The 26,242-nt window shown below is 40.5% G+C and overlaps 1 protein-coding gene across 3 annotated transcripts in view; it reads left to right on the top strand.

Annotated features, from left to right (window-relative positions):
* Positions 1 to 20,947, top strand: part of LOC134480136 (disks large homolog 5-like) — a 323,827-nt gene extending 302,880 nt beyond the window's left edge. Inside the window, exons 1-5 of one of the 3 annotated variants that reach the window (XM_087560216.1) lie at positions 16,190 to 16,338; positions 17,373 to 17,541; positions 18,753 to 18,902; positions 19,535 to 19,721; positions 20,662 to 20,947. In XM_087560216.1, coding sequence (XP_087416342.1) covers positions 16,212 to 16,338; positions 17,373 to 17,541; positions 18,753 to 18,902; positions 19,535 to 19,721; positions 20,662 to 20,676 — 648 coding nt within the window. In that variant the 5' untranslated portion in view covers positions 16,190 to 16,211 and the 3' untranslated portion in view covers positions 20,677 to 20,947. 3 annotated transcript variants of the gene reach the window in all.
* Positions 20,948 to 26,242: the final 5,295 nt, after the last annotated feature.

The following is a 26,242-nucleotide window of genomic DNA, read 5'->3' as shown; positions in this document are numbered from 1 at the left end:
GTATACTAAGAAGATAAATGAAGCTACATAAAATAGTAATTGACCAATTATTTTGAGCAAACATCAAGATGTAGATAGTGTGTGACCTTCCTCAAATTGTATGAATGTGAGTTTGTATTTTCAATTGTTAATGTAGCAAAGACTTCAGTTATTCCCTCCACATTCAGGGCCTGAAAGCATAGGAAACTGTAAGAAATCACAGGATTTGGAAAATATCCCAATTATTGCAAGGTCCCCAAAACTTGTTGTCACCCCACACTCATAGGGATACAACTTTAGAGAACATGACACCCTCATTCTCAAAAGAAGGATGGGTGGCTGCTTATTTGTCTTCAGTGGGTTAGAGATGTTTATTGTCATTTAGTGGGTTGGATGCAAGTTTTTACTAGTCATGGAATGTGAGGAAACTGTAAAGGAGAATAGAATCAGGGACATCTTACTTACTTTCTCTTTCTCTCCTCAACCATTTATCTCTCCTATCTAGGGTTTTGTGAAGCAGGAGAAAGGGGCTAACATGACAAAAAGCATAGATTATTCAATCTTTTTTTATACTAGGAAGCAACACCAAGTGTCAAATATTTTAGGATGACATGGAATTTGAATGATGATAGAATTTCATACTATACTTGAATAAATGATTAAACTCTTGTTTAAGATATAAGTATATGCATCTTATTCACAATACGGTGTAAAATTCTAATTGTATAAAATTACTACTGTACACTGCCATGGATAATTAAGGAATGCAAATAGTACTATCCAACTATAAATACTCAGTGTTCTAGTGATGTTAGGTACTTGTTTAGTTAGGTACAGAAATAAGCTTTATTTAGCTTCTTGTATATGTATTCAAATTAAACAGTAAATCCTTTGAAAAAATTCCACATTTGTGCACTGAGATAGACTTTACATAAAAAGATGGTTCTCTAATTCTTTAGAGATCTGAAGAATCTGGCATTTCAGGTGTCCTAGTAGTCAAAGGCTTTTCACAGTGGGAGAGACCTCAAGTCCAAGCAGTGTCCTCATGCTATTCTGAAGAAAATGATGGGAACTAAAGAACCCTAACTGGAGTGTCCTTCAAATGTGGCAAATTGGCCATGGGGTGAAACACTACCCACTTACCTCCACTGCTGCCAGAAAGCTGTCCAGACTGTGGAGAAGGGGATCATGGGGAAGTCTATTGTCCCAGGCTTTGGAGAGAAAGTGAGGATAGTCCTTCAAGTGATCTACTTCAAAGGATTGTTATCAGAGCCCCTGACCCGTTCAATTGACACTGGATGCCACAATGACACAAGAATATTTGCTGACTGTCTGTCACGGTAGCCAACAATTTCTGTCATTTCTTTAGAATTGGAAGCTATTAGCTCTGAATTTCCTGTTTCTTCAGGCAATTCTCCTTCTCAGGTCTCAAATGGAGTTGAAGACTAGATAGTTTACTGTTAAATTTTCTTGTCATGAGACTCAGAAAAGAAAACGAGTTCACCATCACACAGGAATGTGACAACTAGGAACCTGACAGGACCAGGGGGGACATTGGAGGTGCAGAATGAGGGGCTCGACAGACAACCCACTGCAGCATCAAAATGCCTGCCACAACCGCTCTGGCACCATAAATCCTGAGCCCCTACGGGGATGACAACAGAGTGTGCATGGCCTGACTGCTGCCCCAGGCTTTTCAATGCTTGTATCACCCCCGAGCACTTAGAAGAGCTTGAGCAGAGAGGGAAATGCCCAGAAGCTGCTGCTGTAGTAGGAGGCAGTTTCAGCTGTTGGAGGAGGAGATAGAGGCAGAGGTGAGATGGGAGAAGGTGTTTCCCTGGAAGGACCAGAACAGACAGTGTTCTTACCATGCCAGAACCCCAACCAAATACACCCCACCCCCACAAATACCCAGTCCACTGCCAAACCTCTGCACGCTAAGCATTCACTTCTTTATCCCCAATGTGCACATTTTAATTTTTTTAAACTTCTCATTTGTTCTCTGTTAATTTCGCAACATGCAGCTCAACTCCGTTGATATCCACCACCCCCTCATATCTGAAGTCCACCCTTGCATCCTTCTCCATATCAGAGAAAAAATGATCTACTTGTGGAAGATGAAAAAATAAAAAATAAAAAATGGCAATATGTCCACCAAAGAGGTATAAAATTAAAAAGATGAAGGACATAGACCCTTAAATTGTTTACAATGAAAAATAGTACTTTTTGATTCAGGGAAGTTATTATGGTTAATAAATGAAAGTTATGATAGACAGAGGATAAAAAAGTTTAAGAACTGAGAGAAAGTGATTCAGGTACAAAATTTTACACTAATATAATTTAGTTAATGAAGTACCTTCTCCAATTTTGCCAAATAGAAATGGACTGAATATTGGGACTGTCATTCTTATGTGATGCATCTCAAAATTTATCTTACTTTATCTAGCTTATCAATGTAAAGATAAGGGTATTACTTGGTGTAAAAGAGGAAATGCTGAGGTGAGGTCTCTTTGTACTAAGGTGTGTCAACTTCAATTCTTAGTTCTTTACTGGCAGAGAGCTAAGTGATAGCAGGATTTCTTTCTAATCATTTTATAATCCATCATCAGGTTTGCTACTTTGTAGATGTTTGTCCTTCTCACCAGCTCAACACAAGCTGAGAGTTCTATCAGGTCTTGTCTCACTGCCGATTGTACGTAATGAAGATCTTATGGCCAAGAGCTACCTCAGAATGTATGTGGGCAGAACTCCAGGCAAACAGAGGAACATAGGGTGAGGCAAGCTGAAGCTGGAGATTCAGAATAGACATGGTAGGGAAGCGATATGGACCAAAACAGTACGTACTTGTAAAGAGATAATCACCATTTGGTCTTAAAACTAGAAGAATGGGGTTAAATTTACAGAAGGTGAGGGCATGCCCAGTGAAAGGCCCAAGGTAAAAACTGTCAGATAGGATCTCATGGTATAGCTTACAGAGGCCTGTGAGCAATGGTCCTTTGGTGAAATTGGTGCAAGGAGGAGAACCCCACAAGCAGTATGAGGGTGCCTTCATTGGTGGCTCCAACATTTCACTTTTCCTCTGTCAATTGGACTCCAAACTGTTCCTAGCACAATAATGATTTCAATAATGATTTCTTTCTCCTAAGGGATTTTGTGGCAACTGTGGAATGCTAAGTACAAGGCTTCATGAGAGTTCCCATAACACATACCCATGTCGCAACCTACCATGCAGGCTATTTCTTGATGTGATCTCAAGCACATGTACATAATGAGACAAGAGAATCTTTTGACTGCATATTCAAACTGGTGTTATTTTTCAGGAATTTTTAATGTCTAATATTGCTGAATGAGGATAATTTGAGTTAAGATGAGACATTTTTGGGCAGGAATAGCAGGGAAATATTCATTAAAATGCATAGGAATTACTAAGATTTTCATAATCAAGCCTTGAGGAATACTTGGCCTTGGAATCAGGAGTTGCTCAGTGTCTATGCCCTAGGAAAGTCTCCTGGAAAGGGCACCTCAGCTTATGCACTATAAAGGGAGGTTATTAGCAGGGAGGCAAATTCTGTTCACTATGATATCAGATGTCCCTTCTTGGAAATTCTATGGTTTCCTAGAGAGTTCTTGGCATCCTCTGTGATGTCACCAGTGTTGTAGTAACAACCAGTGCCCTACTTTTTCTCAGTCCCTGCCTGGCAGATACATAGGAAGACACGTTTTCCCATCTTCCCAAGAATTTTGGGAGAATGAATGGCGATTTTCGACAGAGTAGTGTGAGGCAATTTGGCCTTTCATCAAAAAAAAAAATAATGGACAAAAGAAACAAGTCTGGGGAATGTGGAGTAAGTTCTGTGAATTGTATTCTGAGCTTTCTGTCAGATGGACTATAGGTTTAGGCTGATATTTCTAACAATGGGCCACAACAACTGGACCATCTGCAACGGAATTAAATTTCCATGAAGATCACAATTCCTGAGAGTCAAAGATTTCAGAACATTAGTTTTCCCATCCCCAAGGGAGGATATGGTAAGGCCAATGCTATTATTCTGTGAACTTCTGGCCTTTACTTTTAAAGAGCATATGTTACATATGTTATGTTACATTGATAAAATAACACCAACAGGAGACATTCGGGCTCCAACATTTCTGAATTTAGACAGGGCATCAATCTACCTCGCTCTCATTGCTTCTTTAAATACAGTAGATATCTGACTTTAGCTTGCCCTGTAATTTTTTAGAACATTAATAGTGTTCCAGCCTTAGGATTTCATTCAATGTTACAATACTTACCAAATATTCTGAAAACCCTAGCTTCCACCCTAGTCCTGCGTGCTATGGAGAAAGAAAATAACGAACCCCAGTTGCACTTGAAGTTTACCCACCAACAAGAAGAGAGCCTGGTGAGGACCTTTTAAGTAACTATAAGCCACAGTCTCTACACAGCTTCCTCCACTTATTCAATTATTAGAATATTTTCATTAATGCTCACCTTATTTTTGGTGTACAAAGAATATGCACCATGTCAGTAAAGTATATGTATATGTATGTATGTGTGTGTGTGTGTGTGTGTGTGTGTGTGTGTGTGTATGTTCCTGTCTATGTTTGAGCCTGTTCTTCCATGAACTCACTATAAAATTTTATAAAATGACTTAGAAGACTGTAGTGAAAACTGTCCAGGTTCTTGCAAACATGCATTACTACTGTCCCATGGTACCTTGCAGATAACACTGATACTGTGGACTACTTTAATACAGCCTAAGTCCGGGCTCTGCATGGTGCTCATTGACATTTTGACGTCGGAAACACGACAGAAATCAGCAAAAGGTTCATTTATTACATGCTGTTGTTACTAAGGTGAGGCAAAGCCTTGCCCCATATAGAGACTGGTAGGATGTGATGGCAGTACATAAACTCGCTTTTCCCTGTCCTGTGTGTCTTTTCCTGCAGAGGTCTCTCCTGCAGGAAATACTTTCACATGCTTCTTTAAAAGCACCTGTTCCTCACATCTAGATCAGCTGTGAAAAGAGGCTTCTCCAAGTCAGTCTGAGTGCTCCCACTCCCAACTCAGAGCTGCAACACCATAGGATCCTCCAGCCACAATGAAGGGTAGGTCCCTTTGAGGAGTTAGACGAAAGTGCCCGTTCTCAGAAGTGATTTAGAACAGAAGGTTGAGAAGTGAGAGTCAACACCCAAGTGCTTCTTCCTGGAGAAAGCAACCAGATCTCCCTGTTAAACAGTGTAGTCTATCACAGGACCCAGTTCTTTGCCTGCAGAAGATTTTTCTGGAGATTAGTTGCCCAGTCAGAATGGGGTTACATTCTTGATCCATGCTCACTCCCACAACAAAAGCTCCTCCCCTAGAAGTCCTTGAGTTGACCCAAGTCCTTTTAGGACCAACAGACTAGAGAGAACAGAGTGCATCCAAGGGAAGAGAAGAGGCCAGAATGATTATAACCTGGAGAAATCCCCCAAATCGGCCACCTAACAACTCTAGGGTTTGTGCATATTGTGGATTTCAGAATCTTAAGGTCAGATTTTTCTGATAACACCTGCTAGGTGAAGCTGAAGTCTACTGTAGGTGGGATTATCCCAGGCAGGGAGGGGATCTGGATCTTCAGGCCTGGCCAGCTTCTTCATTCTCCTGAAAGTAATTGTTGGTCAGCTCTAAATCTGAAGTGGGAGTTGGTTTTTCTCAACTCAAACAGATATTTCAATTATAATACACTATGTGAGAGACACACATTTACCCACGGGGGATTTGCACTTACTTCTATACAAGTGACTGTGGGCCAAAAGAGGGAAACCATACCTGCCTTTAGCATTCTGTCTTTATCAGAGACTACAGGGACTAACTTCCTGGACAGATATGTCCAAGCAGACAGACATTGTAAGGGGGAAAATTGAGGTAAGAAATGTCATGGGGCCAGTGATTTCAGATTGTACCTTTAGCCAGAAAATCTCTGTTGGCATTAAGGCAAGCAGCCTTGGGCCTGCTGACACTTGTCACTACTTCACGGTGTCTCTGCCTTTATGTCTGCTCCGGGTCCTCCTCATAGGAAGGCCTTTCTTTTTAAAAAAAATTATATAAAGCAATGTTTCTCAGACTGTGAGGCACAACTTCACACACAGATTGCATATCAGATACCTTGCATATTATGACTTATAAGTACTGCAAACTTCATTAGGAAGTAGCAATGAAACAATTTTATACTTGGGGTCACCACAGCATGAAGAGGTGTATCACAGAGTTGCAGCACTAGGAGTGTTGAGACCCACTGCCATAGAAGCTGACACATGGGAACAGATTCCTCAGATGAGGAGAGGCACATGACAAGGGATACTGTGTCCCACCCTAGGACCCAGAGGCAGGATCTATCCCAGGAGTCTGTGTGCTCATCTTGTCTTCAGTTCTCCCAGGTTCAAGAAGAGCATTGATCATCTCAGGAGAGTCAGCTTGCACAGCCCACATCAGGCCCAATGCTTCCCTTCACAGAGAAGGATGTGGGTGTAACTGACAGCCAGTGAGACTGAGGGATCTGATGATAATTGGCTCTGAGCTGTGATTTCTTCACCTGTAAACTGGAGGTGTTTCTGCTGAAGTGGGTTGTCGTGGAGATGGACAAAGCATACACACTGATCAGGGCCTCCCTAGCATGGTTGATTGTAGATTTTCTCTGGTGATCCAGTTAAAAGTAGAATCTCTAGCCACGGAGTGTTAGATGCTGGGCACCTTAAAGGTGGTGTAAACATACTGTGATTCTAATGCTACCTCGAATTTACACCCTAGGCTCTTGTTTTAAATTTAAAAAGACGAATCAAGTATAAACTGCCAATGTGAAATAATCATGGTCAGAATTGTTCTAATTCCTGTGAAGTCATTTAGTTTTTCTTTTTCTGCATCTATACTGAAGACATCTAGAGTAGCACTATTGAGATCATAAAGCCTTCTATTAAAGTGCTACCCATCCATTCCTCTCTCCTTGAGGACCTCTCAGGTGACTAAAGGAAACCTGATTTCTTGTCAGATTGTTCCCAGCTGGTGTGATCTCTCTGTCCATGGACCTTGCCAAACGCTGCAGAGCCAATGTGCTGTTTCACAACACAAAATTCCAGACATTAATTTTACCAATGACATTTCCAGACTCAGATGCTGACGTCAAGTAAAGCTCCCAACTGTCCTTCCTAATTCACTGACCTCCCAGAGAAGGGGATTCTTGTTCCCTCTGAACACTTTCTTAATAATCCTTCAACTCTAAGACTTTCCATTGCCTTAGTTATCTTCATTTTCTGTCAAGTCGTGCCTCGATCTGCTCTGGACCTAAGTGCACTTTTTACCTTTGCAATAAAGGTGTGTGGTAGGTGAACCATACAGTAATAAAGTCCATGTTTACAGGAAACAAACAGATCTTGCGTAAATGTCCTTGCCCTTGCAATGCTATACCAAACCATAGTTTTTCGTTAAAAAATACATTCTTGGAGATCACAGTGTGATCAGATATTCTGTATCCTAACTTAATAAGTTAGAACATTAATAATGTTCTCTCTATTATACAAATCACATTCTCTCATGTGTATTCTGGTCTTTTTCTGTCATGTCTGATTGCATCATCATGGGACCCCAAGGAATATCAATCCTGGGCTTTTGAAACAGTTGCATATGTCCAACCAGGATCCAAAACCACCCAGAAGACTACTGATACTTGACACACATAAATTGACCTCACTATTTTCATATAGTTTATGGCAAGAAGTCACCATTCCTGACCATGTCTCATTATCCAACAAGATAATAAATGGAAGCGTAGGGGTCAAGCAGGTCACCCCACAAAGCACAAAAAATCCATCTCAGATAAACATGTACGGTTTGTTGAATCCAAAATATCCATGAGTTTCAGGACTCAATGTAAGTCCAAAGCTAAGGAAAATAGATATTGAAGAGAATTAAGAGTTCCAGCTCATAGGTTCAGTAAATATCTTCATCATCACAGAATACTTTCGTAAGCTGAAGAAAGAAAAGGCCAAAACATTCAACAAGCCTACAGAATGCCAAATTAATTATACCAGAAAAATTCCTCCCTTCACATAAAAATTAAACACTAAATGCACAGATACAAGAAAGTACATTAAAAGGGGTAAGGTACAAATATCCAGTACCAAATTAATTCAGACCAATTTGAATTACACCAGACTTCTCAAGAGAGACTCTAAAAGCCAGAAAATCTTGGGCCGATGTAATGCAGACCCAAGCTCCTATACACTGAGTAATTCCCAATCGCCATAAATGGAGAAACCAGGATATTACATGACAAAATCAAATTTAAACTATATTTTTCTCTATAAAGCACACCAGAGGATAATAGGAAGAAAACTCCAAGACAATGAACTAAATATTATCCAAGAAAATCCAAGAAATTAATCATCTCACAATAATGACAAAAAAGAGAAGCATACAAACATAATTTTACCTATAACCAAAAAAAGAAGAGAAAGCAGCAATCATTGGTTTTAAATATCTAACCAGACCCTCTCTCACCAATCTTCCTTGGTCCTAGGGTGTAAATAACTAGGCAATGTGTATACAAGTATGTGTCTATTGTCCTAGGTACTGGGTAGAAGAGGATTGACTTATCTGGTATCAATGTGGTGGTAGCACCTTGACTCTCTAGGAATGTGGCCCCACCAAATGGAGATCCTAGATGTGTGAGGTGGGAATGGATATGTGTAGTTCGGGGAAGGCTGTTATATAGAAAATGCTGAGAAGAAATATGATGATGAGGCTTGATGAGGGGAGTCTGGAAAGCGGGATAACATTTGAAATGTAAATTAATAAAATAACCAATTAATAAAAGATAGCCAAAAATGAAATAAAAAGTAAAAAGTTAAAAGAAAAATTAAACCAAAACAAAGAGAAAGAAAACCCTGTGGTGTATTGATAAAATTCAGCTTGTATTTTAATGCTAATTTGTAGAATGTAAGACTGTTTAACCCGCAGAAAAGTGACCCTGCTCCCATTAATTGTGATTATAAAGAAGCACAGCAGAAAGATGGTGGAGGTGAGTTTTTGAGGGCTTTGCTAGAGAGGATCATGAGGGGGGAAGAAGGAAGAAGCTGCCAAGAAGAAAGGAAGAATGGATGTGATGGAGAGGAGAGAGGAAGGAGGACAGCAGCCATGGGTTAAGACAGAGGAAAGCCTGATCCTGAGGGCTGTCCAGGTGGAACAAAGAGCAGCCAAGATGCTGCATAGTAAGTAGGAGTTCAGAGTCATTGTTTGGAAATGAGACCTAATTCCATGCACGACAGGCAGCTGCCCAGCTACTGTGCTGATTAAGGGATATTATAAATAAATTAAAAACTATGTATAACCAGTAAGCCAGCTCTATAGAGGATCCTAATAGGAATACTATAGTTTGCAGGGAAGGATAAAATACCAGAGGTCACAGGAAATAAATTAACACCACTAGGACAGTCAATCAAATGAAATCGATGAAAAAGTCAAAAATTTAAAAAAATGACAAAATTAACACAGAGGTTTGAAAAATATTTACATAGCACTAAACTCAATTCCCCAGTAAACAGACATATATTAAGCCAGAAACAGGATTACCATCCTGAGAGATATAGAAGGTATACTAGTGAAACCTAACTAAGAACCATGTCCCTATTCAGTTTGTCTATGTAGCTGACAGAATAGTTTCAAACTCATCCTGTCCACAAGATGTAAGGAAATTCATTTCATACTTTGCAATGACAAAAAGATACTACAATTCTAAATATACACATATTAAACACAAGCTTCTCAAATTTAAAATATACATTATCAGATAGATATGAAACAACAGATTAGTTATAACAGTGGTTGTGATTTGTTTAAATTGTCTATTCAGACCACCTAACAGATCACATGCAAATAAACAAAACAGGAGGAGCAGAATTAAGGTACATCGTCAGGCAAATGAACCTAACAAACTACATTGAACTATACATATACTTTCTATCAGCCTGTGGACCTTTCTCCAAAATTGACCACATATTGGGATGCAAAACAACCCTCAGGAAATATAATAAATTTGAAGTAATGTCATGGATTCTATCTGAGCACAAAGGAATCAAAGTGGTATCACACAATTAAAAGTACAGAAAATACACACACTCATGGAAAGTAAGTAACATAAACAATACAACAACTGAAAGGGTCAGGGGAGAAATAAATAAGGAAAATTTAAAATAGGTCTAATCTCTTTGTCTACTATGAGAAGGAGAGAATTTGGAGTGTGTGCTCTTGGGATTATGCCTTGAATTGGCTCACCACATTCCCAATTTCCCTTGGCAATGATAAGATATATGATTCGGCATTACACATTGGAAGTGTGTAATTTGCCTTTTGATTTCATAGGAGGGAAATAATTATGGGACTGCCTGGAGTTTTATGAAGTTCTTTGGCTGAACTGTGTAGACTGTGAAACACTACAAGGATTTTTGAAGGATGTGGGAAATGCATTTTTATTTTGATATGTTTAAAATCCTATGGATAATTGTGAGTAGGATATGGTGAATTGAATGATAATGGCCCACATAAACTCACATGTATGAATGTTTGTTTCTTGTGAGAGGAAATGTGCAGGAAGAATTATAAGATATGTATTGGTTGGAGGAGTATTATGGGATTGGGCTTTGAGGTTTCCAAATTAAATACCATTTATACTTAACGCTCACTTTCTCTGTCTCCAACTTGCAGATAAGATGTAAGCTCTCAGCTAGTTCTCTAGAAACATGGTGACCTACCTGCTGCCATGTACCTCAGCATAGTAGTCATAACTCAGAATCCTTGAAACTGTAAGCAACAATATACTCTTTCTTCTATAAGTTCCCTTGGTCATGGTGTCTCTTCACAGCCTATAAAACAAAGATTGGAAGGAATACTTAAGTGAAAAATTTCTCAATAAAATACAGGCAAATAAAATTCAGACATATACCAAACATATCAGGTACCATGATCAAGATGGCTTGACTACAGAGGGGAAAGAATATTTCAACAAATACAAATGAATAAACAATACACCACATGAAAGCAAGAACAAGAAACACATGATCATTGACTAGAGGCAGACAATTTCTTTGGCAAAATCTCACAGTGATACATGAAATAGTCCTGGAGAATCTGGGATATGGAGAAGATATACATTAACATTATGAAGAAAATATACAAGGCCAACAGCATCCTAACTGGAGAATATCTTAATGCATTTCCCTAAGATCAGTAATAAGTCACAGGTGTTCAATCTTTTCATCTAATCCAAGTAGTATGTGAATTCTTATCCAAAACAGAAAATAGAAAGATGGAAAGGCCATGTCCATATGAAGGAAAGCAGTCAGAATTTTCTGATTTGCAGGTGATATGATCCATATATAAACAGCACGATGTTTCCACCAGAAAACTCCTACAGCTCATAGACCCACTCACTAAAATCACATTAAAGTCAATAAAATTCCTGTATACCAACAATAAATATCAACAAACATACCAAGAAAAGAAACCCATTCAGACTAGCCTTAAAAATTTTGTAATAAATCTAAGGAACTGAAGACGTGCTACGAAGAACACATTAAGAAAAATAAGAAAAAACTGAAGAAAGCAGAAAATGAAGACACCTCATGTTTTCATGTATCAATATGACTGATATTTTTTATCGAATTCCTACCAGAATCGTCTACAATCCATCCAGTCCTAATTGTTATGCAGGGCTTCATGGGAATGAAAAAAAGATCTCAACCAATGAAAGCAAAAATGAAGGGCAGTCAGACACTGCCAAATAGTAAGACAGTAAAACACTGCAGGACGTATCATCTTTAATAATTTCAAGTTCATTTTGGGGAATAGTAAAAAGAAACCCAGCCTGTTGATACAATGAGAACAAACACAATGTCTAATGGAAGATAATAAAGGACGCAGATATTGGTGTATGTTCTCATCAGCATCTCGGTTTTGACAAAGAGGCCAAAGTAACAAACAAAAGAAAACAAAAAACCCACAACCACCACCTCCACACATAAGGTGCAGTTTTCAACCAGTTGGTTGCAACTACTTCCTGGGGCAATCACATAGGAGACATACTTTATACAGGATATTTACATTACCATTCAAAAGAGTAGTAACCTTACATTTATGACTTAACAATGAAATAATTTTGTAGTTGGGGGTTGGCTACCACAACGTGAAACACTGTATTCCTTGACATGCTTTTGGTCACGGTATTTTTTTGAAGTAACAGAAATGTGACTGATATATAAATTGGTACCAGAGGGAGTGGACTTGTTTTTGTGAGGAATATCTTGTTTTTTGGAGGAGGGTGGAATACTTTGTGTTGGGAAAACTTTTGAAATATGTAAGCAGATCATAACAGTCCATTTTAGTTTGCTACACAGGAGACATAAGAATTGTGAGTAGTGTGCAAAATAGAGCCTCTCTAATGAGACTTCAGAGGATTGCAGGAACTCTATTCGTGACTGGCTTAGAAGCTATTAACATTATTTCAGCAATCTGTCTCGTTTCTGCCTGTATACTAAGAAGATACCTGAAGCTAAATAAAAAAGTCACTGAACAATTGTTTTGAGCAAACTTCAAGAGGTAGATATTGTGTGACCTTCCTCAAATTGTATGAATGTGTGTTTGTATTTTCAATTGTTAATGTAGCCAGGACTTCAGTTAATCCCTCCACAATCAGGACTTGGAAGCATATAAAACTGCAGGATCTCACAGGATTTGGAAAATATCCCAAGTATTGTAAGGTCCCCAAAACTTGTTGTCACCCCACACTCATAGGGATACATCTTTAGAGAACATGACACCCTCATTCTCAAAAGAAGGATGGGTAGCTGATTATTTGTCTGCAGTGGGTCATAGATTTTTATTGTCCTTTAGTGGGTTGGTTGCAAGTTTTTACTGGTCATCGTCAGTGAGGAAAGTGTAAAGGAGATTGGAATCAGGGATGTCTTACTTATTTTCTCTTTCCCTCCTCAACCCTTTCCTCTCCTATCTAGAAGTTTTGGGAAGGAGGAGTAAGGCGCTAAAATGATAAAAAAACATAGATTGTTCAATCTCTTTTTGTACTAGAAAGCAACACCAAGTCTCAAATATTTCAGGATGTCATGGATTTCGAATTTAAAATTGTATTTACATAAATGATTGAAATCTTGTTTCAGATATAAGTATATGCATTTTATTCACAATGTGGTGTATAATTCTAATTGTATAAAATTACTACTGTACACTGCCATGGATAATTAAGGAATGCAAATAGTACTATCCAACTATAAATAATCAGTGTTCTAGTGATGTTAGGTACTAGTTCAGTTGGTACAGAAATGAGCTTTATTTAGCTTCTTTTATATGTATTCAAAGGTACAGAGAAAGTGAATCCCTTGGAAAAAAGCCACGTTTGTCCAGTGAGATATACTTAACATAAAAAGGCAGTTCTCAAATCCTTTACAGATCTGAAGAATCTGCTGTTTCAGATGTCCAAATAGTTAAAGGCTTTTCACAGTGGGAGAGACCTCAACTCCTGGCAGTGTCCCCAGTCTGACTGAAGAAGATGATGGGAACTAAAGAACACTAACTGGAGTTCCCTTCAAATGTGGCAAGGTTGCCATGGGGTGAAATACCACCCACTTACCTCCACTGCTGCCAGAAAGTTATCCAGACTGTGGAGAAGTGGATGATGGGGAAGTCTATTGTCCCAGGCTTTGGAGAACAAAAAGAGGATAGTCCTTCAAGTGACCTACTTCAAAGGATTGTTGTCAGAGCCCATGACCCGTTCAACTGAGGGTGGATGACACAATGACATGGAAAAATTTGTCTGTCTGGTAGCCAACAATTTCTGTCATTTCTTTAGAATTGGAAGCTATTTGCTCTGAATTTCCTGTTTACTCAGGCAACATTTCTCCTTCTCAGGTCTCAGATGGAGATGATTAGATAGTTTACTCTTAAATTTTCTTGTTATGAGACTCAGAAAAGGAAACGAGTTCACAATCACACAGGAATGTGACAACTAGGAACCTGACAGGACCAGGGGGGACATGGGAGGTCCAGAATGAGGGGCTCGACAGACAACCCACTGCAGCATCAAAATGCCCGCCACAACCGCTCTGGCACCATAAATCCTGAGCCCTGACGGGGATGACAACAGAGTGTGCATGGCCTGACTGCTCCCCTGGACTTTTCAAATCTTGTATCACCCCTGAGCACTTCTGCTTGAGCAGAAAGGCAGATGCCCAGAAGCTGCTGCTGTAGTAGGAGGCAGTTATGGCAGTTGGAGGTGGAGGTGGAGGCAGAGGAGGGATGAGAGATGAGGGAGGAGTTTCACTGGAAGGACCAGAACAGACAACATTCTGACTACTCCAGAACCCCACCCAAACCCAGCCCACGCCACAAATGCAGAGTCTACTGACGAACATTTCCATGCTAAGCATTCATTTCTTCATTCCCCACTGTGCTCATTTTAGTTTTTTTAAACTCCTTTTTTGTTCTCTGTGAATTTCATATCATGCAGCTCAACTCCGTTGATATCCACCATCACCTCATATTTGAAGTCCACCCTTGCATCCTTCTCCATATCAGAGAAAAAATAATCTACATGTGGAAGTTGAAAAAAGAAAAAAAATGGCAATATGTCCACAAAAGAGGTGGAAAATTATAAAGATGAAGCACATAAACCCTTAAATTATTTAAAATTAACAAAATTGTTTTTCATTTCAGGAGAGTTGTTATGGTTAATAAGTGCAAACTATGATAAATAGAGAAGAAAAAAGCTTAAAAAGTGAGAGAAAATGATTCAGGTACAAAATTTTACACTAATATAATTTAGTTCATGAAGTACCTTCTCCAATTTTACGAAATACAAATGGACTAAATGTTGTGACCGTCATTCTTATCTGATGCATCCTATAAATTTTCTCATTTTATGTAGCTGATCAGTGTTAAAGACAGTTATTTTTTGTGGTGTAAAAGGGGAAATGATGAGGTGAGCTCCCTTTGTACTAAGGTTGTCAACTTTCAATTGTTAGTTCTTTACTGGCAGAGAGCTAAGTGCTGGCAGGATTACTGTCTTGTCATTTCTACGGTCCATCATCAAGTTTGCTATTTTGTAGATGTTTGTCCTTCTCACCAGCTCAACACAAACTGAGAGATCTCTTAGGTGTTGTCTAACTGCCGATTGGACATAATAAAGATCTGAAGGCCAAGATATGCTGCAGAAAGTATGTGGGCAGAACTCCAGGCTTACAGAGGAACATAGCGTGAGGAAAGCTGAAGCTGGAGCTTCAGAATAGACATGGTAGGGAAGTGATATGGACCAAAACAGGGCATAGGGGTTAAGAGATAATCACCGGTTGGGTCTCAAAACTAGAAGAATGGGGTTAAATTTAGAGAAGATAGAGCATGCCCTGTGAAAGGCCTAAGACACAAACTGTCAGACAGAATCTCATGGTAGAGCTTACAGAGGCCTGTGAGCAATGCTCCTTTGGTGACATTAGTAAAAAGAGGAGAACCCCCAAGCAGCATGTGGGTGCCTCCATTGGTGGCTCCTACATTTCACTTTCCTTTGGCACTTGGACTCCACACTGTTCCGAACAACATAATGATTTCAACTCTATCTCCTAAGGGATTTTGTGGCAACTGTCGAATGCTAAGCTAAGGACAAGGCTTCATGAGTGTTCCCATAACACACACCCATGTCGCAACCTAACCTACAGGCTATTTCTTGATGTGATTTCAAGGACGTGTACGTAAGGAGACAGGAGAACCTTCTGACTGCTTATTCAAACTGGTATTATTTCTCAGGAATTTTTAATGGCTGATATTGATGAGTAAGGATAATTTGACTTAATGAGATATTTTTGAGCAGGATTTAGAGGGAAAAATTCATTAAAATGCATAGGAATTACTCAGGTTTTTATAATCAAGCCTTGACGAAAATTTGGTCTTGCAAGCAGGAGTTGCTCAGTGGCTATGCCCTGGGAAGGTCTCCAGGAAAGGGCACCTCAGCTTATGCACTGTACAGGGAGATTATTAGCAGGGAGGCAAAGTCTGTTCACCATGACATCAGCGGTCCCTTCTTGGACATTCTATTGTGTCCTAGAGAGTTCTTGGCATCCTCTGTGATGTCATCAGTGTTGTAGTAACCACCAGTGTCCTACTTTTTCTCAGTCCCTGCCTGGCAGATACACAGGAAGACATGTTTTCCCGGCTTGGCAAGAATTTTGGGAGAGTGAACGCCGATTTTGGACAGACTGGAGTGAGGGAATCTCGCCTTTCATCAAAAATAAATGGTGGACAACGAAAGCTGGCCTGGGGAATGCTGAGTAAGTTCTGTGAATTGTATGCTGAGCTTTCTGTCAGAGGGAGAATAGGCTTATGCTGACCTGTCTAGCAATAGGCCAGAACAACTGGAGTATCTGCAAAGGAATTGAATTTCCATGAAGATCACAATTCCTAAAAGTCAAGGATTTCAGAACATTAGTTTGCCCATCCCCAAAGGGAGGATATGGTAAGGCCAATGCTATTATTCTGTGAACTTCTGGCCTTCACTGTTAACGTGCATATGATACGTTACATTGATATAATAACACCATCAGGAGACACTGAGTGTCCAACTTTATTGAATTTAGACAGGGCATCAATCTACTTCACTCTCATTGCTTCTTTAAGTAAAGTAGATCTCTGTCTTTAGTATCAGGGAGAGAATTATGCTTCTGGCCTTATGTTCTTAGAACTCCTCTGACTTTTTCTAATTGGCAGAGATGGGACATCCTTAGCATTATAAATTAGAGTTTGTGTGTTACAAACATTTTTTTACAGTACTAAAACTATTTGTAGAAGGTAGACCAAAGATTCAGCCTGTAACCAATTGGCACTTCTGTGGCATTTGGTGTTTCAGTTAGGGGAATTGATAAGTCTGTTGACCATGACATCCCCGGCAATGCTTTTAAATTCCAAATGGTGTGGCCTAGAGTATCAGTGCGGGACATCTGAGTATCTCCAATCACTCAAATCTTTTGGAGGTTGAATTTATCATCTGACTTCTGAAAGTACAGCGGTGAGGGTCCTGAAAGAAAGTTGTACCCTGTTAACTTGATAACAATCCCGTAGAAGCCATCTCTGTGGTACATGGAGCATGGGTCAGCAGGCATAGGGAACACCCGGCATCTGACATCTCTTGGTCTCTATAGAGTGCTGGGAGAGTTGACTTCCACTGAGGAGGTCTCTTAGGCAACAACAAACTCTTTGTGGTGACACTGTGGTCTACACATGCTCTCCTCCTGTTTGGGGCTTGCCATGGTCTATGCACACTCATCAGTTTCCCCAAAAATGTTCACTTGTGTTCTCCTACCTACAGAGGATGGGAGACTGACATCATCCCCTGGCCCTGTGGTAATCAACAAGGAGGCCAACACGGAGAACACAGAAGAGCAGAGACTGATTAGACAGCTGCAGTCAGCTACTGAGGAGAGAAATGAGCTAAGAGATCTCCTGACTTACGTGACAGAGAGATACAGGAACAACAGGTATGCATTGCTCCAAACTGCCTTGTGTCACTCATGGACCTGCAATGTCACCTCCATCGTATTCTATTAAGGTGTTGGGGTCTAGAAAGCTGTGCCTCCCAAAATACTCGTCCTAAACCTCATTTCTGATATAGAGGAGATCAGAACCTGACCCTTGGTCAGGAGTGAGATGGGAAATGGTCTCATCTGCTGCCTCCAGCTGAAAATCTGAACTTGTGGCCTTAGTGACGATTCAGAGATAACGTTACTGGAGATGAGTTCCCAGTGTGCATTTGGAAAGCCCTTGACAGGTGGTAGCTTTGCAAGGTTCTAGGTGCTGTGAGTTTGGGTGTGTGCTAGGAAGGTGACTGAGTGAGGACTCTTGTTGCAGTAGCCTGAGGTGACAGATCCCAAATTGTTCATCTCAATGTTTGACTAGATGGCCAGAGACACAGGGCTTTTCCTTCTTTTTTGTTTACCTCTGAGCCAATAATGTGGCATGCATTTTTTCTGATTCTGATTGTGTTCTCCGTTTGCATATTTCGCTCCCTTTTTCATTCTCTTACTGTTTACTTTTCTTTTGTTGTGTGTGTGTCCCAGTTTCTGTGTCTCTGTGTGTACACACCTACATGCACATGCGCAATTTTTATCTGTTTATATTTCCCCCCACACTTGGAATCTAGGGGTCTATGTTCTTTCCTGAGTATATTCATGTATAACAATTTCATGGTGATGTGAGTGCATTTTTTTGGGAGCCCCTCTTCAACTGCACACTTCTTTGCCAATGTGGTCACATTTGTCTGTATATTTGTGCCATTTGGGCAGATTATACTTTTGTGGCGATTTATGGTCTCAACTCCATAATTGTGTGAATTGTGTGTCTCTACAATATTAATTATTCAGGATGTAGAATTCCTGTTGTCAAAACAGGAAAAATGAAATCACAGTTTTCTAGGTCTTGGATGTGGGAGAGCTGTGGCCTAGGCCCTTGTTAGCATAACTAGCTTGACTGCAGATCCAGCCCTTCTGAGTGAAGAAAGGGAACCTGGGAACCCTTTATCTCGATGCCAAGCTTATGGGGTCCTGGGCCCAGAATAACAAGTTTCTGAAGCTGAAGAAGCTCCCAATATGTAGAACTCAGAAATTGTCCTCCCAGGGCTGGGGTACTAGAAGACCCAGCCTGAGTTCATATATTCCTAAACGCAGATGTTCATTGTGTTTTACTCTCCTAGGGCCAGCCGCTATGTCAGGTTAAATCCATTTTATGAAAAATTGAAGATAAAGGAGAGGGAGGTCATGTCATTACTGCAAAACTTAGAGATGAGGAACATCGAGCATTGTGAGAAATTTCAGGAGCTCCAGAAGGAAATTAACTTCTATCGGTGAGCACTGGTCAGAGAGGCCATTAACTCTGCTTTGCCCACAGGTGCCATCCTTTGTTCTGATTGGAGGTCTGCAGCTCTGGCTCCAGGTCTTGTGCTCTTTAAACATCACTGTGCCCTGGGCCTTTTGGACTCAGTTTTTAGGTCCACAGGAGACTGTTACTCATACCCAGAGTGTCTAGGCATCTTCAGAAGGTTCTAGGTAGACCAGTACTTATTCAGCTCACCAAAAGGCTTAAAGGTGAACTGGGCCTCTGCGGTCACACCAGGTTTAACAAAACTCAATGTGTGGACCACATGGATAACATGACCTTCCCTTAATTCTACTGACCTCCTTTGAGGGTATTTGCCCACTATTTATTAATGTTGCCCCCATGCCTTTTGCTTCCATGGATAGATGTCTATCCCCTGTTGTTTTGGAGAGAAATGAATGCTTTTTGGTACTTGGATCCCAGAAACAATTTAGTCTTCCCTGAATTGGCAGTTTGATGTTTGTGCAGCAGCCTTGTGTGTATCAAGATGTATTCTATGAAGTTTTCACTGTATCTGGGTGCAGAGCGAGTTTGTGGGACTTGGGAGTAGGAATAGGAGGAAGAGGGTGCAGGATCTAACTATGCAGTGTGTGTTTCCAGCCACCTGCCCAGCCGGATCCATATGGACAAGATATGTATGCAGAAGAAGTTGTTCCCATTCAGAAAGGAGAGCAAAGCAGAACAGCTTGATTCTGCACCGCTGCTACAGAAATTTTTGTTTGATTTGAACAAGAAAGATAAAGACGAACAGGAGAAAACCAACAACATCCAAACCAAGCAACATCTGGTAGGGACAAGCAGCTGTGTCAGCCTAAAAATATTTGATTGCATTTGTCAATTTGATACATGTTTGATTTCCCTACCACCTTAATAATGTACACTCCAACAATAGAACCACCTCATGCAATGCAATGTTCATTCCTCTGTCTGTGCACGAGTATTCTGGGAAGACAACCACTTTTCAGGAACTGACTTATTAAGAACTATGCTTTGGTGCTCTTTTTGAAGCTGCAGTCTGGAAATGGTGACAGATGAATAACCTATCATATTACTGCATGTCCCTGTGATAGAATGGATGCTATGTAGCGCTTTGAAAAAGTTTTGTTCCTGTGATAAATGATATTCTGTGGTCATGTGACCTCCATTTGGGAAGCACCTTTCAGAGATAAGAACCGAGTGCAAATGGCAAATTATTCTTTGTCATTGGCTTTCATCTTGGTGACAGGTTGACTTCTCATTTCATCCTGCAACCCAATGAGGTCTCTTCCCATTGCCCTTTCTTGGTTTGCACTGGTTAAAGTCTGAGGCCCAGATGGGCAGCCCACATTACTGTCAGGGTTGCTGTAGACTTTGCCCTGCCCACAGACACACCAACAATGTTATCAGTTAACAAATCAATGGTGACCTAAAATAGATCTGAGTGGGTAGAAGGCAGCAACCTGACAGCTGGTATGCAAGTCCCCAACACATCAGTTTCTGAATAACTGCCTTCCTCTCCCTGGTCTCAGAAATTGCAAAAGAGCTGGAGTGGGACACACAGCAGGAAGAGAGTCTCCTGAAGAATAGGTTGCTTTCTCAGGATTCCCCCGCTGACTGCCATCCTGAATAATACCAACATTTTTTGGATGAATACTCTCCCTCATAGTTTATTTTTTGCTAAGAAACACTAAATTTATCTTTCACTAAGCCAGCCTGACTGAATGATAACTTATTCTCTTTCTGTTTAGGATAACACCACTTGAGAGACCACTTGGGGACTGCACTGCCATTTTGCCTGCTAGAGAAGACAGCAATATAACTGTGCTTCTAAATGTTCACTAAGTATATACTGTTTAGAAATATTTTTGTTATGATCTTAAATGAAGTTTTTGTTTTGTTATTTCATAGTTATATGTTCTTGTTAATATTTTTCACATCTGAAAATACTTTTAGATATTTATATTAATATTCATTTTAATCATTTTTTGTTTAAATTGTATTCTTTATGAATAAAACTTGATTTTTATCTCTTGACTCTTGAGACCATCTTGCTTATTCAAGTGTTCTGTCCCCTCTTGTGCTCTTAGAACTGACAGCTAAAGATGGATTCTGCACGGTCCAGAGTTCCTGGGCTAAATAGTAAATTCAAAGCCACCAATGGTTACCTAGAGTGATAGTGTGTTTTGTGTGGATAATATGTTCTTTTCTTGGATGCACATTTTATGATGTGATCACTGCCAAACTTTGTCCATGCGGTCATGTTTTCTGCTAATCTTAATAAAACAGTCTACAACACACGCTCATTATTGATCCTGTGTAGCACATTTTGACTAATATACACTCATATTTGTAGAGCTGTAGACAAATTGACATTTCCAAAGGTATATGGAAGTAATCCTAATGGAGAACCATATGCTTCAGTCTTTCTTGCAATACACTGTCAATATACCCCCACAGATAATGACCTCCAAAGTCATGTTGGGAAATAGGTTTTGATAAATGCTGTTGTCCTAGACCATACATATGCTGTGTTTTTATTGTTGTGGATTAGGCGTAGAATGATCATTTATGTCAATGGGTCTTTTTCTCTACTGTATGTCTGTGGCCTGTCCTGGGTGAATTTCCCTCATACTCCAAAAAAAGGAATCACATTCCCTGTTGTAGATGATTGTTGGGAACCACGTGCTTCTTCTGAGAGAGCAGCAGAGGTTCTAAACTGTGAGTCATCACCACAGATCCTGCAGGTTCTAACCTGTGAGTCATCACCACAGATCCTGCAGGTTCTAACCTGTGAGTCATCACCACAGATCCTGCAGGTTCTAACCTGTGAGGCATCACCACAGATCCTGCAGGTGGCTTTTGTCTTTCCAGGGCATGTGCTCCCTTAGGTGGACAGGGTACCTCAAATTAAACAGAGAGATCTCAGGAAATGTGTATTCTTACTGAGCTGTGCAGGCTCAATGTGTTAGTCTACCAGGCATCCATACAGGGCTCAGGTGGCCCCACTGCTCATTGAGGATTCAGGATGTTCCTCCAGCATCACTTAGTTTCCATATTAGAGCAGATACTTCACCTAGTATCAGTGATGACCATATCTACTATGCACATTTATAAAATACAGAATGGAAACCATCTTCCTGTAGGCCTGCTGCACATAATGAATTCTTTTGATAGATATTAAGAAAATTATCTTAATCTAAGCCGTTTAGGGAGGAACCTCAAGAGCAACCATAGTGAATGCAGCCTACAGCTGTGAGCACATGTTTCTTTTGGATAGCAAGCCTGTGCAAACCCAGAACCTAGGTGGGCCAGTTCAAGCTGCCCTTTTTCCGTGGCAAATCTGGGTTCCTGTTGTAAAAGTATTTTTTTCCAGGTGACTGATTTCCAATTTATGGAATTAAACTGACTTACTCAGAGTCTGAGTTACTCAGAAAGTTAAAGTTCAGAAGGAATGATCCAGAATGTCCACAAACAGTTGCTGGGACACCAAGGCTTTTAAGAGCTCAGCATCTAGAGAAGCAATGTATTGTTTGTTTATTCTCAAGCATAGGTCCTCTAGTCATTCATTAGAAGCTGACCATGCCACAGAAAGGGTCGTCTGTATCAAAACAGAAGCTAGTGGTAACTAGATATCCACCACACTTTCACATTGCCAGTGTATTTGAGCTTCTCAGTTACTATGAAAGGACCTGGAAGAGCTAGCGTCTTGCTATACATATTCCTAATTTATTAGCCTTCAAGACAAGGTGTGCTTTGTCTTGCTAATGCTACCACTGGCATACAATACCTTGCATAATTTCTACTGACATCTGTGACAGGAGACAATAGTTCAAGTTATCCCTTACTTGAATAAACTGTTCTTAGAGTAAATTGTAGTCTGAGGGGCCTTCCATTCTCTCTGACATTGTAAACATTTCCAGTCTTCAGAAAAGTCTGTCACTGTCCAGTACAAATCTTAAGATGTCCACACTGTCAGCTAGGTGTCTTCATCCAGCTTGCCCTGTAATTTTGTGTAACATTAATAGTGTTCCAGCCTAAGGATTTAATTCAATGTTACAGTACTTGCCAAACATGCTGAAAACCCTGGTTTCCACCCTAGTCCTATGTGCTATGCAAAAAGAAAATAGGGAACCCCAATTGCATTTGAAGTTTAGCCTCCAGCAAAAGAAGAGCCTTCATAGGACCTTTTAAGTAACTCTAAGCCCCAGCTTCACCACAGCTTCCTCCATTGATTTAATAATTAGTGTATTTTCATTAATGCTCACCATATTTGTGGTTTGCAAAAAATATGCACCATGTCAGTAAAGTATGGGCGTGTGTGTGTGTGTGTGTGTGTGTGTGTGTGTGTGTGTTTGTGTGTGTATGTGGGTGTCTTTGATTGTTCATTTCTATGTTTGAGCCTGTTCTTCCATGAACTCACTATAAAATTTTACAAAATGAATTAGAAGACTACAGTGAAAACTGTCGAGGTGCATGCAGACTTGGGTTACTACTCTCCCATGGTACCTTGCAGATAACACTGAAATTGTTGCCTACATTAATACAGCCTAAATCCAGGCTATGCATGATTCTCAGTGAGATTTTGACATCGGCTCCACTACAGAGAGTGGCAAAACTTCATTTATTACATGCTCTTGTTACCAAGGTGAGGGAATACTTCACCCCACAGAGACTCTGGTAGGTTGTGATGGCAGCAAATGAACTCGCTTTTCCCTGTCCTGCCTGACTTTGCCAGCAGAGTGGGCTTTCCTGCAAGAAAAACTTTCACATGCTTCTTTAAAAGCACCTGTTCCTCACATCTAGATAAACTTGAAAATAGGCTTCTCCAAGTCAGTCTGAGTGCTCCTACTCCCAATTAAGAGCTCTAACACCATAGGATCCTCCAGCCACACTGAAGGGTAGGTCCCGTGGAGGAGTTAGAACAAAGTATCTCTTCTGAGAAGTGACTTAAAACAGAAGGTTGAGAAGTGATACTCAACTCCAAGTGCTTCTTCCTGGAGAAAGCAACCAGATCTCCCTGTTAAACAGTGTAGGCTCCCACATGACCCAAGTCTTTGCCTGGGGAATTTTTCTGGAGCTTAGTTGCCCAGTCAGAATGGGGTTGCATTCTTGATCCATGTTCACTCCTACAACAAAAGTTCCTCCCCTAGAAGTCCATGAGTTGACCCAGGTCCTTCTAGGACCAACAGACAAGAGAGAACAGAGTGCATCCAAGGGGAGAGAAGAGGGCAGAATTATTATAACATGGAGAAACTCCCCAAATCGGCCACATAACAATATAGGGTTTGTGTATATTGTGGATTACAGAATCTTAAGGACAGACTTTTCTGTAACACCTGCTAGGTGAAGCTGAAGTCTACTGTGGGTGGGATTATCCCGGCAGGGAGGGGATCTGAGTATCCAGGCCTGGCCAGCTTCTTCATTCTCCTGGAAGTAATTGTTGGTCAGCTCTAAATCTGAAGTGGGAGTTGGTTTTTGTCAACTCAAACAGATGATATTTCAATTCTCATCCACTATGTGAGAAACAGACAGTTACCCACGGGGGATTTGAACTTACTACTATAAAAGTGACTGTGGGCCGAAAGAGGGAAACCATTCCTGCCTTTAGCATTCTGCCTTTATCAGAGACTACAGAGACTAGCTTCCTGGACGAACATGTCCAAGCAGACAGACATTGTAAGGAGGAAAATTGAGGTAAGAAAAGTAATGGGGACCGTGATTTCACATTGTGCCTTTAGCCAGAAAGCTCTGCTGTCGATAATGCAAGCAGCCTTGGGACTGCTAAAACTTGTCACTACTTCATGGTGTCTCTGCACTTAGGACTGCCTCAGGTCCTCCTTATATGAAGGCCTTTCTTTTAAAAATATATTGTATAAAGCAATGTTTATCAACCTGTGAAGCACAACCTCTCACACAGATTGCATATCAGATACCTTGATAACAGATACCTTGCATATTATGACTTATAAGAACAGCAATATTTATTATGAAGTAGCAATGAAACAATTTTATGGTTGGGGTCACCACAGCATGAAGAGCTGTATTGCAGAGTTGCAGCACTAGGAGTGTTGAGACCCACTGCCATAGAAGCTGACACATGGGAACAGATTCCTCAGATGTGGAGAGGCACATGGCAAGGGATACTGTGTCCCACCCTAGGACCCAGAGGCAGGATCTATCCCAGGAGTCTGTGTGCTCATCTTGTCTTCAGTTCTCCCAGGTTCAAGAAGAGCATTGATCATCTCAGGAGAGTCAGCTTGCACAGCCCACATCAGGCCCAAAGCTTCCCTTCACAGAGAAGGATGTGGGTGTAACTGACAGCCAGTGAGACTGAGGGATCTGATGATAATTGGCTCTGAGCTGTGGTTTCTTCACCTGTAAAATGGAGGCATTTCTGCTGAAGTGGGTTGTTGTGGACATGGACAGAACATACACACTGATCAGGGCCTCCCTAGCATGGTTGATTGTAGATTTTCTCTGGTGATCCAGTTAAAAGTAGAATCTCTAGCCACAGAGTGTTAGATGCTGGGCACCTTAAAGATGGTATTAACGTACTGTGACTGTAATGCTACCTCGAATTTACACCCTATGCTCTTGTTTAAATTTAAAAAGACGAATCAAGTACAAACTGCCAATGTGAAATAATCATGATCAGAATTGAGCTAATTCCTGTGAAGTCATTTAGTTTTTCTTTTTCTGCATCTATACTGAAGACGTCTAGAGTAGCACTATTGAGATCCTAAAGCCTTCTATTAAGGTGTTACCCGTCCATTCCTCTCTCCTTGAGGACTTCACAGGTAACTGAATAAAACCTGATTTCTTGTCAGATTGTTCCCAGCTGGTGTGATCTCTCTGTCCATGGACCTTGCCAAACGCTGCAGAGCCAATGTGCTGTTTCACAACACAAAATCCAGACATTAATTTTACCAATGAAGTTCCCGGACTCAGATGCTGTTGTCAACAAAACTCCCAAGGGTCCTTCCTAATTCACTGACCTCCCAGAAGAAGGGAATTCTTGTTCCCTCTGAACACTTTCCTAAAAATCCTTCAACTCTAAGACTTTCCATTGCCTTAGCTACCTTCATTTCCTTTCAAGTCCTGCCTTGAATGCTCTGGACCTAAGTGAACTTTTTCCCTTTGCAATAAAGGTGTGTGGTAGGTGAGCCATACAGTAATAAACTCGATATTTACAGGAAACAGCTCTTGCATAAATGTCTGTGCCCTGGCGATGCTATACCACAAAATAGTTTTTCATTAAATAATACATTCTTGGAGATCACAGTGTGATCAGATATTTTGTAACCTAACTTTCAAATGTTCTCTATTATA

Source organism: Rattus norvegicus, chromosome 8 (assembly GCF_021556685.1).
Source record: "Rattus norvegicus strain SHRSP/BbbUtx chromosome 8, alternate assembly SHRSP_T2T, whole genome shotgun sequence".
In the NCBI taxonomy this organism is placed as follows: domain Eukaryota; kingdom Metazoa; phylum Chordata; class Mammalia; order Rodentia; family Muridae; genus Rattus; species Rattus norvegicus.
Note: the sequence above shows the minus strand (reverse complement) of the source record. Positions and strands in the feature narration are given on the sequence as shown.